General features: G+C 42.5%; 1 protein-coding gene across 1 annotated transcript in view; it reads left to right on the top strand.

Annotated features, from left to right (window-relative positions):
• The window catches only part of Ptprb (protein tyrosine phosphatase receptor type B), an 88,107-nt gene that overhangs the window by 34,126 nt on the left and 40,079 nt on the right, over positions 1-13,902 (top strand). The window contains exons 9-14 of the mRNA XM_041665071.1: positions 1,876-2,139; positions 6,769-7,032; positions 7,963-8,226; positions 9,096-9,359; positions 9,778-10,047; positions 12,314-12,577. Coding sequence (XP_041521005.1) covers positions 1,876-2,139; positions 6,769-7,032; positions 7,963-8,226; positions 9,096-9,359; positions 9,778-10,047; positions 12,314-12,577 — 1,590 coding nt within the window. The remainder of the gene's footprint in view (positions 1-1,875; positions 2,140-6,768; positions 7,033-7,962; positions 8,227-9,095; positions 9,360-9,777; positions 10,048-12,313; positions 12,578-13,902) is intronic.

The raw sequence follows: 13,902 nt of genomic DNA, 5'->3' as shown, positions 1-13,902 counted from the left end.
CTACCCGTTATAATGTACTAAAGTAGTATGGTCTCTGATATCACTTGAAGTCCGTGAATATTTGGAATAAATGGGACTTTATTTTATAAATCATTTCTAGTCCTGTACTTTAAACATAATCAGAAATATCAGTATTTGGTTCATGTTATGCAAAAGAAGCATTCACTAAGTTGATGAGAAAGTCTATGAAGAATAATTATAAAATTTTGAGAACAAAAGTTTTGAATAAACATGTGTGATATCCAACTGTTGTCCTGAGAGAGGAAAAATGTGCCACTATTGTGGATACCTAATGACTAAGGCTTTCAGAGACTCTCTAAAGTAGTACAGGTTTTACATAGCACACTATAAAATAATTCAGTGGCTAAGACCATAATGATAATGATTAGCATTTCTTCAAATATCTCATATATTTCTCAACATTCAAATAATTCTGGAAAGTCTTCTTCTAGCTCACACAAGCTTCCTCAGAGTTGAAGCCGGCGCACGAAAACCTTCCCAGCCTAGATAGAATGAATGGTGGGAACTGCGGTTTGAAGTTTCAGATATTCGATCAGTCTAATCCGAAGCTGAGGAAATTCTAGAAAAGCACCCGATAATTTGTATATCTATTTCATCTTAAGTGAGTTTCACTTTTGGAAAAACTCCTGATGGTTCTGTCTTTTCTAATAGCATATGCACAGCTCATCAGTTGTGGGTAAGATAGACTTTGGGCTTAATTCATAAAAATCAGGCCATATAGAGCATAAGGACTCTCCGGTTTCACTGAGCCGAATCCCGTCCTTTGTGTGCCGTGCAGCAGCCCTGACAACTAGGAGAAAACAGACAACTGAGGGTTAAACAGCCCATGATGAGACAGCAGAACAGTCTGTGCACTGTGAGAGTTCCGTCTGCCGTCACCAAAGGCAGTACTGTGTGCTAGATACTCACCTCCAATACCTAAGGAACTTCTTACTCACCACCCCACTTACTAATTTCTCAGTTTGAACTTGGAACTTAAGGCATCTGTGTCTGTTCCATGTTTATACACCTGGGAAATATAAATCTCTGGGTAAATGTTTGTGGCATCGACCTCAAGATGGCTTTCCCAGTCCTGGCTACAGGTTTCTCTGCCCAGTCTCCCGACCGCCAGGCTTCCAGGATGTGCTTTGAGGCTTCCGGCCACTAGAGGTCAGAAAACGCTTTGCAAAGGGATAAGCAGCGCCTCCAGATGTGTTTCCTATTAAACGTCCCAGGAATTAAAAAAACAAAACAAAACAAAACTGGTCACATGAAAGTCAAAGGCAACCCAGAGTCTAAGTTCTTCAGAAAATTCGTGGAATTTTTCTCCTTTACTCTCAAGTGTCTTTGTTTCTGTTTTGGGGTTTTTTGTTGTTGTTGTTGTTGTTTGCTTGGTTGGTTGGTTGGTTTTGGTTTTTTGTTGTTGATGGTGGTGGTGGGTTTTTTTTTTTTTGGTTTTTGTTTTTGTTGTTGCTGTTGTTGTTTTTGTTTGTTTGATGAGTTAGATCCAACGTGATTTATTTGAACTTTTATAGTCTGTGTTCCCTTTTCTACCAAAACCCTCCCGGTATAGTCCCATAAAATAACCCCTAAAACACTCCCTACACAGAAACCCCATAAAGTCCCAGAGGTGGCACACTTGGGTTATGAGGCATCCAAATGGCCTCCTAGTGATGTTTTGTTTTGTTTTTCTTTAGCCTTCTGGTGAAAGATAGTTTCTCTTCCCAAAGCCACTAGAGATCCTAATACCTCCTCCACTTCATGTGTGACCGACTAAGAACTCCCAGTCCACAGTTTTTTATTGAGCAAAATAGTCGATTCAAACTTGTAATTCTGTTTTCGTTGACGGTTCTCCCTCCTTGTGTGAACTCACAGTCCCTTCCAGCGTGAGCGGGGTCACGGTCAACAATTCCGGCCGTAATGATTACCTCAGTGTTTCCTGGCTGCCAGCTCCTGGAGACGTGGATAACTACGTGGTAACCCTCTCCCACGATGGCAGGGTGGTTCAGTCCCTCATCATTGCCAAGTCTGTCAGCGAGTGTTCTTTCAGCTCCCTCACCCCAGGCCGCCTCTACAATGTGACCATAACCACCAGGAGTGGCAATTACGCCAGTCACTCCTTCAGCGAAGAACGGACAGGTAAGGATTATGATGGCACAGGCCTCTCAGAAACAGGTCAGCTGTGTGACTCTGAGCATCTCGGACCTGCAGTGGTCCTGGATAAAAGGTCATTAACATCACAAAATTGCCCTGTCGTCTTCCTATTTTAGCTGAAAAATATATACATGAGGAGACGTTACATTTTCAGGAACACTGCCCTAGCTTTCATAACTAGAATTTATATTATATCTAAACAGGATGACAATTATTTACTTTTAGGGAGTGTTCTTTGGTTACTAGAACAGGGGTTCATATATACTAAATAATTAATCCTTACATAGTCCTTTCTGAGCTAGTCATTATTATTCCCATTTTACAGATGAGAAAACCAAGTGTCAGGGTTAAGTAATTTTTTTTTTGCCCAACTGTTATTGTTGTTGAGTTGCCAGGAAGTTTTAGAACTTGGGCTTAAACTTAGGTCTGATTCGCCCCAGAACCTACCAAGCTCTTGACTCCATAGTCTTTAGCTGAAAGACGTGACGGTCAAGACTACTGTGCCTCCTCTGCACACAAGGTAAAAATGGTACCCTTTGTAGTTCCTAGACTAGGCAGCAAAATTCTTAGCAGATGAATGTCAGGTCTTTAATATGCTGGAAGGAACGAAATATAGACAGCCACCATTTTTCTGGATGTACTCACACTTTCTGGGGCTTACATCTGAATTCTGCTTAAGGTTGACATCAATATTTTGTCAAGTCTTCTCCACGAGACTTTGAAACTGTTCTTTTCCAATGATCATCTGGGATGGAGACATCACCCTCTTAGAGAGCCTAGATGCTGGGATGCTGGAGCTGAGTAGGAACTTACTACCTTCCAGGTAGATGAATAATCAGAGTCAAGGGTTTCCACCGAATTACCCGTAGGGAAACTCTAGAAACACGGTAACCCATGAAGTCATGAGGAGTAAGAACGGGTTGGCAATTTCTTTTTATACTTCCTTTCAGTATCTTTTAATTATGTGTGCCTTTGCATGGCTATATGCATGTAAGCGCAGGTGCTTACTGAAATCTAAAAGAGGGTGTCCCATCCCCTAGAGCTGGAGATTGGGGTGGTTCTGAGCCAGCTGCTGTGGGTACTGGGGACCAAGCTCAGGTCCTCTGTGAGAACACTAAGTACTCTTGACCTCTTAGCCATCACTGTAGCCCCTGGGTCTTTAAGAAGGAAGTACCTGGCTTTCTAGTTTACAGGCCTTGTGCCTCCTGTCTCTAACTAAAAGCCACCTGTTCGCCTTGATACAGAATGCTAGCATCAAAGTGGTCCTTCTGCCTTCTCATTTGGAGACCATGAAAATCCCAGAAACAAAGTGTGGCTTTTCCAAGGTCACGTGACTGAACTGTGGCGAAGTTCAGCCATTACATCCAACCAAATTTGGAAGCACTAATCAGGAACAGAGACTTTTCTCTACCATCAAATAATCTAAAGCATAATTATACTGATAATTACAATTGTGATTTAGGCCGGGTGATGGTGGCGCACGCCTTTAATCCCAGCACTCGGGAGGCAGAGGCAGGCGGATCTCTGTGAGTTCGAGACCAGCCTGGTCTACAGAGCTAGTTCCAAGACAGGCTCCAAAGCCACAGAGAAACCCTGTCTCGAAAAAAAAAAAAAATTGTGACTTAGACCTGAAAAGCCGATTATCACTCCCGGAGTAATCTTACATCAGAGCAACATTATCCATCAACTCAGGGCGTAAAACTGACTGGGAATGAAGGCTATTGTAGCCTAACTACCGATCTGCGACTTCCGGTTCACCCACCTCACTGGCATTCTCTCTGCAAATGACTCTAGCATTGCAAGGCCGCTGCTAAGATCTTCCCAAATGTGAGAAACACACTATTTTCTCCTCAGCGCAGCTTCCTTACTCTCTCCACAGCATGAACTTGATCTGGTGCGTGACTGACAGAGGCCAATGACTCTAACAGAAGACTCCTAGCGGAGTTGCTGTCAGACTGGTCTGGGCTGACTGTCTTAATGCTCTTTAACTTTCCCAAAGCTCTTCTCCGTTTAGGCAAACAAACCAGTGTTTCTAATCCCACGTCACGTCCTCTCGCCAGGCACTGAAGCAGTCCTCACAAACCGCTTCCAGTTCCACCTGGAGTGCCCTTTATTGACTTAGCACTACGCTCAGCTACTTCTTCTTCCTGTAGTAATTGCTTTGCCTTCAGTAAATTGCCAAGATCACCGGCCGTCCTCAGTCCGTGCATACAGTGTCATTTCAGAATGTCTCATCCCTGCAGTGACTGAATGCTAACAGAACTGTAATTGATTTCAGGTGAAGCCCTGTCATTGTTCCAGACCTTTGGTGTGCTATACATTCTAAAATAAAATTGATCAGTAAATATAATCCAACAGAAGATATGAATACAACCCCATAAAAGCATCATGAAGAAATAGAGTATCAAGTGCCAAAATGATGGAATTTCTGGCTCTTCTATGATTTGGGAGAAAGTAAAAGAAAAGGACATGAGTTTGGCATATGCCAGAGCAGACTTCCTATGACGTAAACCAAACTCCCACAGTCCTAGAGGTGTTCAAAAGAGCTAAAAAAGACAGCTAACTGGAAGGGAGGCTCAGTGCTCCGGGTCAAGCATGGGCCCCTTGTCCATGCCCCTTCCTGTGAATATCCAGGCCTGGTTCTAGTCAAATAGAAACAGATATGGAGCTAGAAGATGGCTCAGTCAGCAAAATGACTGCCACGCAAGCATGGGGACCTGAGTACGGGTCTCCAGCACCCACATTAAAGCCCAGCGTGGTGCTGTGGCAAGGAAGGTGACTTCTTCATCCCAGCCGCCCGGCTAACTTAGCCCAGAAATAACCACACAGAAACTGTATTAATTAAAGCACTGCTTGGCCCATTAGCTCTAGCTTCTTATTGGCTAAGTCTTACATCTCAGTTTAACCCATTTCTGTTAATCTGTGTATCGCCACGTGTCAGTGGCTTACTGGGAAAGAATCAGCATGTGTGTCTCTGGCGGCTCCATGGCGGCTTTCTCCTTGACTCTGCTTTTTTCCTCCCAGAATCCAGTTCTGTCTTTTCTGCCTACTTAAGTTCTGCCCTATCAACCAGGCCAAGGCAGTTTCTTTATTCATTAACCAATGAAAGCAACACACAAACAGAAGGACCTCCTACTCCATGGTGCCACACATCTGTGATGGTAGAACATTGGACCTGGCCTAGGAAGACAGAGATAGGCAGATAGGAGCCAATTGATTGGCCTACCCAGTCAGACTGACAAGTTCTAGGTTCAGTGAGTGACCCTTTCTCAAAAAGTACGATGGAAAACAAGGAAGATGTCAATTTCTGGCCTCTACATTTATTTGAGCACACACACATACGTGTGCACACGCCCACACACATGTAATGCAATACATCGTGTAGATACACCCCACACATAGACAAGAGAGAGAAAACTTATTATTTATTTTTGAATCAAAATTCAGTCCTAAATTGAAAGCCAGACCATCCTTTAATGTTAGAATTGCTTTATTTTGCAGTGTTCCTAGTAAAAGGCAATTCCCTATTCATGAAGAAGGAAAACATGGGCCCATGGAATCATTTGTTTATATATCTATTGGAAAGAGGCTCAGGTTTGCAAAATAGCATTAGTCATAATTCTTGCTTCAAAAAAAGCACACATCAGTTGACACTTTGATTTTTCTAGGCATCTAGCTAGTGATTTTTATGAATTTAAAATGGCATGAGAAACTGCTGCCTAAAATAAAGGCTAGCTAGGATTTTGACAGTAATCTGTGTCCAATCACATGGTTCAGGCCTGCCTGACTAATCCATCCCCCGATAGCCAATGTCCTGACTCATCGTGCTCACCTCTTCCTTGCATAGCTTTACTTATGTACGGTCCTAGCTTAATAAGTCTTTCATTTCTTAGCTGTTTTGACATAAAAAGGCATTTGATGTATGTAAGAAATATGTCATCGTTCAGGGACTTGAATTTTTGAAGTTATCATTATGTTGCTTAGATTTTCTCACAGTTCCTATTTTTATAATAAAAGCAAGATACTCAAATGTCGGTTTCAAGTGAATAAGAAATTAATTATGAGAACTGTGTGATAGTTCACTGTATACACACAACAGTTCATTGTGTGACCTCTGTGGAAGGACGTGAAAGACATCTTCTCCCATAGCTGGCTGGGTCAGGTTTTCGGTTTTGCTGAAGGAATACAGAATTGGGGTTTAAGTTTGATTTCTTTCATCACTAGTGACTCAGAACATCTCTTTATATATGTACTCATATGCGCTTCCTCTTTTTCTATTTCTCTTTTGAGTTTTTTAATACTTTTCTTGTAAACGTGAGTTGCCAATATATGCTGGGGTCATCAATATGTGTTCTATCCTTCCTATTAGGCACTAGTTAACATTTTAATGCTCCACCTTATAAGAGACATTCTGTTTGTCATTTATTAGATTAGAATGCATCCATCAGGTTTTGCTAAAAGGTCACTTTAAGTAACACAAATATATTTCCCCTTTGTGATGTATAGGTCTGCATCAGGATAAAAACTAGCTTCTTTGTTTTATTGTCTCAGGGTGTTGTCTGTGATCAACTGCTCTCCCAGAACCACTAAAACTTTCATTGTTCTCTTTTCCAGTACCTGACAAGGTCCAGGGAATCAGCGTTAGCAACTCTGCCAGGAGTGACTACTTAAAGGTGTCCTGGGTACATGCCACTGGAGACTTCGATCACTATGAAGTCACCATCAAAAACAAAAACAGCTTCATTCAAACCAAAAGCATTCCCAAGTCAGAAAACGAATGTGTATTTGTTCAACTCGTCCCCGGACGCCTGTACAGTGTCACCGTCAGTACCAAAAGTGGACAGTACGAAGCTAGTGAACAAGGGAATGGGAGAACGAGTAAGTGGAGGGGATACCAGAAGTGTGGGTGACCAGAGTAGGAGGTCACTGAATAAGTTCATGGAAACCCCGAGTTCTCTCTACTTCCTGACCACTCAGCTATAGTCCCGATAGCTCTCACCTCAGGCTCACATCACTCAGCCAAGCAATGAACTATCATTACATCATTCAGCCAACCAATGGCCTACCATTACATCACTCAGCCAACCAATGGCCTACCATTACATCACTCAGCCAACCAATGGCCTACCATTACATCACTAAGCCAACCAATGGCCTACCATTACATCACTTAGCCAACCAATGGCCTACCATTACATCACTAAGCCAACCAATGGCCTACCATTACATCACTCAGCCAACCAATGGCCTACCATTACATCACTCAGCCAACCAATGGCCTACCATTACCTCACTCAGCCAACCAATGGCCTACCATTACATCACTCAGCCAACCAATGGCCTACTGTTACATCACTCAGCCAACCAATGGCCTACTGTTACATCACTCAGACAACCAATGGCCTACCGTTACATCACTCAACCAGGCAATGGCCTGCCATTTCAGAATATTGGTAGATCAAAAGCAAGCACAGTGAGGGAGGGAGAAAAACGTGTCTCATTTTTCTTTCCTGTCTTCTTGCATTAAGGCATAAAATTATAGACATCTTGTTTTATCTTCTGATTGAGATCATAACTCATTTTATAATTATATTCTACCAACATGTAGCATATGAGATTTATGTCAGGGGGGAAAAATCACAACCTAAGTAGTTGCTTTCAATTTTTCTTGTTTAATTATGCATGAAGAAACTCAAGGTTTTTCAGGGGGTGAGAGATGTTTGGCAGATCCTTGAGCATGAGTCATAGATTGTGTAGGTAAACTTGATCAGCCGCGTTCCTGAAATATCTTCCCATTTTTCTCCCCAGTCCCAGAGCCTGTGAAGAACCTCACACTTCGCAACAGGAGCACCGAGGACCTCCATGTGACTTGGTCACTGGCCGATGGGGACGTTGACCAGTTTGAGGTCCAGCTGCTCTTCAATGACATGAAGGTCTTTCCTCCTATTCACCTTGTGAACACCGCAACTGAGTATCAGTTCACTGCGCTCACACCAGGGCGCCACTACAAAATCCTTGTCCTGACCATCAGTGGTGACGTTCAGCAGTCGGCCTTCATTGAGGGCCTCACGGGTAATTGGAAGTACTGTTCTTCAGCCTGAGTGGACACAGTGATGTATGTAAGGGGTTAGATAATGCAGGTATTTAGGCTAAGGTTTGGAGACATGAGGGATTGTACGAAGCATAAAGTTGTCCTGATAATGACAATGACATTGTAAAAGCAGAATTAACAAAAGTGCATTATGGTGTAGAGATGACAAGGACCCTTTTAGGTGACAACACCTAAAGGGCATGCCTAGTTGGGTCTTCCGGAATGCACAGATTATATTATATATTTAATAACTAGCTCTGCTGCTGGGGTGTCTGCTCTTTGGAATTCTGTTAGGCACTACCACAGTTATTTAATAATATAAGTTGACAGCTTATTGGGGGTCAGTACCACAGCAAAATATATTCTGCCCAGACTTCATAAGCCAACGACTCATTACTATTATCACCATTGATAGGTTTTCCTTAGGAAGAAAGTTACAGAGGATAAATACTTTGCCTATTATCACATAGCTAGTAAAGAAGAAAACCAAGTCTTGGATAGAGACGATCAACTACCCCTCAATATATGGCTAGTGTTTTTACTTCTCTCATTGGCCTGATCTCTGTCTGAACTTTCTCCCCTTAACTTCTGTTCTGGCAGAAGAGTCAGGGGAAGAGGGGAGAAAAGCAAATTTGTATTTCTTTCTTCACATGCATTCTTTCAGTAAATGATAAATGATTTAAAAAACCTGGCCTGGAGAGGTGCTAGGGAGAGAGCTCAAGGCTTCGCGCAATAGGCAAGTACAATAACTGCGAGCCACACCCCAGTCCAGCTTGGAAACTTTAGGTGAATATCCCCATGGTTCATTCATTTCTTAAGTGATGGTTTTTAAATTTATTTTCTTTTTCAGTTCCCAGTACTGTCAAAAATATTCACATTTCTGCCAACGGAGCCACGGATCGATTGATGGTAACCTGGACCCCTGGTGGTGGGGATGTTGACTCCTATGTGGTGTCAGCGTTCAGGCAGAACGAGAAGGTTCAGTCTCAGAGCATCCCGAAGCACATCTCAGAGCACACTTTCCACAGCCTGGAGCCCGGGGCCAAGTACAGGATCGCGGTCGCTTCTGTTAGTGGGTCCCTGAGCAACCAGATTGACGCGCATGGGCAGACAGGTGAGCTCTAGCTGGTGAAGGCCCCGATGGGAGAGGGCTCTCTGGTTCTCAGTAGTGGACCAGTGAATGAATCGACTTAGCAAAGTGGTGAAAATCTAATTTAAAACTAAGTGTGTACATTTTCTGACAGTTTTATGAGTATTTCTCGTCTTTATTTATTTTTTTTGTTTTAAATAGTTTTTTAATTAAATGTGATTGAGGGAAATGTACACTTGCTAAAAATTTATTTCAGATTTTATTTATAGACAGAAGTCTTCAGAACTACACACTTTTCAAAATTTGATTTTTTTTCCCAAATTATTTTTAAGAAAGGATAGCATAGTTTTGTGCACTTTGGTTTTACAAATTTTTCCTCGATTGAATATTTTGCCCTAAATGGTGGAGCCTGAGTTTTCTAACTTTTCTTGTTTCTTTGCAGTTCCTGCACCTGTCCAGGGAGTCGTTGCAGACAATGCCTACAGCAGTAACTCCCTAACGGTAAGCTGGCAGAAAGCTGCTGGCTTGGCAGAAAGATACGATGTCCTGCTTCTCAATGAGAACGGGCTTCTCCTGAGCAACACGTCAGAGCCAGCTACCGCCAAGCAGCACAAATTTGAAGACCTAACGCCAGGCAAGAAATACAAGCTGCACATCCTAACTGTCAGCGGAGGCCTCTTTAGCAAGGAAGCCCAGGCTGAAGGCCGAACAGGTAATTAACACAATGTCATGTCTTGGACCAGCTATCTCCTTGTCTACCATAGTGTAGACGCTGCAAGGTGAGAGACGGGTGATGCTGGAAAAAGATGGAAAGCTCTTGACACTGTAGTCACACCCGTTCTGACGTCACACTTCCACACCAGCCAGTCAGTGCCCATAACCTCAGTGCACCACGCTACCATTCTGATTTATTGTTAAAAACTGTGCTATCCATTTACCGTTGCTGAAGCTGACTCTGCTATATACTCGGTTGTTTGGAGCAGTGCAAATGTACTAGCATATAGTCCTCAAAACGTCAGAAGCTTGGATTAAAATAAGATGTCAGGTGATGACAACACACTTCCTTGGTTCCTGTTTCTCTCCCCTTCTGCCCCCCCCCTCAACTTTTTGAGGACTCTCCTTCCAGGACTTCAAGTGGGCACCACAGAGCAGTTACCATGGTTCCCTACCACTGTCTTGTCTCTCAGCCAGCTCCATGGGGACCCAGTGTTGAGGTTTTCTGAATCTGTGTTTTTCTGCTGCTTCCTCATCTGTGGTCAGTCGCTTGGGAGCCCCTCCAACCAGTCAGAAAGAAATAAAATCAGCTCTTCTCAAACCGGTCCAAAAATCAGAAGCAGAGAGAATTCTTCCAAAAGCATTTTACAAGGGCAGCGATATGTTGATACCAAACCCAGATAAGGAGAAAACAAAAACAAAACAAAAAAAAAGAAGATTGTAATTGTAGACTAATATCTCTAATGAACACAGAAGAGCTCTATCAAGTCTCACCCAACAAACTGTTCATCATAATCAGAGGGTTTGTCTTGTGGATGCTAGAATAGTTCCACATGCAAATCTGCGTATAAGATCTCCACAATACAGAAAAAGCATCCAATGTCATCCAACCGCTGTTCATAATTTTTAAAAAGTGGGCAAATTGGATCTAGGAGCATAATGAAAGCCATACATAAGGAACACTTGGCCAACATCATACTGAATGAAAAGAAAGCTGAACTTTCCCCTAAGATCTAGAACCATGGTTTTCACCCTTCCTAATGCCGTGACCCTTTAATAAAGTTCTTCATATTAAGATTACCCCCTAGCCATACAATAATTTTTGTTGCTACTTCATAACTGTAATTTTGCTACTGTTAAGAATTGTTATGTAAATGTCTGTGTTTTCTGATGGTCTTAGGTGACCCCTGTGAAAGGGTCATTCAGCCCCCAAAAGGGGTCGAAATCTACAACAAGACAGATATCTTAGTCCCACTACCTCATAAGACAGTACCAGAAGCCTTACTCAGACCTAGTTATCAAGAGAAAGAAAGGAAAGGCAAAACCACACAAGCAGGATGAAAGTTGTTAAATTATCACTATTTGTGGATATATGATTTTACCTATTAACAAAGCCCAGGAGAGTCCACAGAAGACAGAACTGATAAACCATTCAGTAAAATTGCAGGATGCAAAGTCAGCATACAAAAACAAAAATGAAAACATTTTAGTGTATCATAGCAAAACTCCTAGGAAGGAAATAAAGAACAGAATGCTATTTATAATAGTTACAAAGAAAACAAAGTACTTAGAATTTGCCTAAGAGAGTGAATGGTCTCTACAATGACAATTACAAATCTCTGGTAACAGAAATGGAAAAGGAAACAGGAACACAAAATTGGAAAGAGCTCCCACACTAGTGGAGTATAAGGAAGAACATGACTGAAATATCCACCACCTAATGTGACTTACAGCTTCAGTTCAGCGCCCATCAAAATACCAATGATATGTATGTCTCATAGAACTAGAAAAACATTCTAAAATTAATACAGAACCACAACAGACAGGAAACTAGCTAAAAAGAATTCTTGAGTGGAAAGAGCAAAGCTAAAAATATAATACTATCCGATTTTAAAATACACTATAAAGCTAACGTGAGTATATCTCCTGTTGTCCTGTGTCGCGAAGACCCAGCTGCAAGACCAGGCCCCTCACTATCTCTAGCAGTTCTTAGATGGGGTAAATGTTTGGGTAGGCCAACTCAGAGCTTGTCTGGAGCACAAACCTATCAAAATCAGAAACAGAAATATCAGCTGGGAAGGGCTGTCGACAAGACCTCTCAGGGAAGCCCATACTGGGAGGCTTCTGTTCGCATCTGTTGAAAGTCGGCATCTTAACTCAGAGCTGATGTGTTTGGTGTTGAATGTGTCCACCAAGGTGTTGATCCCGGACTGGGTCAGAGACATGCCAAACGCTGACTCATTCTTGTCCCTTGGCTCTTGCAGTCCCAGCAGCTGTCACCAATCTGAAGATCACGGAGAACTCCACTAGACACCTGTCCTTCAGCTGGACGGCCTCGGAGGGTGAGCTCAGCTGGTACAACATCTTTCTGTACAACCCAGACAAAACTCTTCAGGAAAGAGCTCAGGTTGACCCGCTGGTCCAGAGCTTCTCTTTCCAGAACTTGTTGCAAGGCCGAATGTACAAACTGGTTATTGTTACTCACAGTGGGGAGCTCTCCAATGAGTCCTTCATATTTGGCAGAACAGGTAAGACCCAAGCAGTAATAGCTTGGGAGGGAGGTGTCACAGTATCTCATGGTATCCACTGGCTCAGCCTTGATTTGTTCTTCCTTCCCTATTCAGTCCAGAGTGGAACTTTATATGAATATATGACCTTGAAACTTTGAGCCAAACTTAGACTAGGCATGAGTTGTGTCTACTTAGTCTACTGGCTTCTGTTCATTTGCCTCTGTTTATTTGTTGCATGGAGTTTGTGAAAAATGAACCAACTTCCTCTATTTGCCAATAAACCATTGAGAAGAGGGTTGTAATCCCTCCTGATTCTAGTCAAGCTGTGCCCAGCGACTCTCTGCAAGAAATATATGGAAGGCAGAGTAGGTCACAGAAGGTCAGGTACAAATCACACACACACAGTGACCACAGTGTGTTGGAAACATAGCCCTAGCTAAAAATGAACAAGACAAGGAAAATGGGAGACAAAAATCTCTCTGGGCTAGAAATAAGTTAAATCTCATCCAACTTCAATGTTTTCTAATTTGACACCTCTTCTTCAGGGCTAGGGCTTTGAGGTGCCAGGCACATGACCGACTCCTAGAAAATGGCAATAATCAAGAAAGATTGGCTTCTGGCCTTAGATAGGCCCATGTTAGAGGAGAAAAGAGGGTCAGGGCAGCAGATTTTAAAGGAAGATGACCTTGAAAAATTTCGTGCAATGAGCATGTGCAGACCATGGCTTAGTAGGACAGGACACTACTTGAAACAGAGGGACTTCAGCTGAGATCTGAAGGTGAGAGAAGTGTGAAGGACATTCAATGGAAATGTTCTTTTTGTCCACCAAAATGACTAAAAGAGAGCTGTGATGAGCTCAGACCACAAATAGCATTGCCTACACGTTAGCATTGTTATCAGTATCCTTGGTCAGAGGGACCTGGACCATTAATACACAGATAACGGAAGATGCACATATGCATAGTAGTGCCTGACTCAACCCCAATGCTCAGGAGGCTGCGGAGGGAGCATTGTGGGTGTGAGCATTTGAGCTACATAATAAACTTCCACATTAGAGGGGGGAAAGGGACTCTCAATGAATCATCTTTATCCAAAGAATTAAAAGAAAAATCTATGGAGTAGATATCATTGAAACTCATTTACATATTTGTAGAAAAGACTCTGACCCCTTCTTTTCCTAAATTGAGGTTGTGCCCATACAGATTTTGACAAGGAATAAAATGACAGAACTGAGAACCTGAAGGCAAATGGAACAGTAAAGAAACACAGAGGGTGGTTATGGGATGGTAGCTGCTGGAGAGGTGGGTCAGACTAGGAGAAACTGACACCATTTTTCTGGGTCA

Source organism: Microtus oregoni, unplaced genomic scaffold (genome assembly GCF_018167655.1).
Source record: "Microtus oregoni isolate MIOR12 unplaced genomic scaffold, Mior012 000001F_ref0000356, whole genome shotgun sequence".
NCBI classification, from domain to species: Eukaryota; Metazoa; Chordata; class Mammalia; order Rodentia; family Cricetidae; genus Microtus; species Microtus oregoni.
Note: the sequence above shows the minus strand (reverse complement) of the source record. Positions and strands in the feature narration are given on the sequence as shown.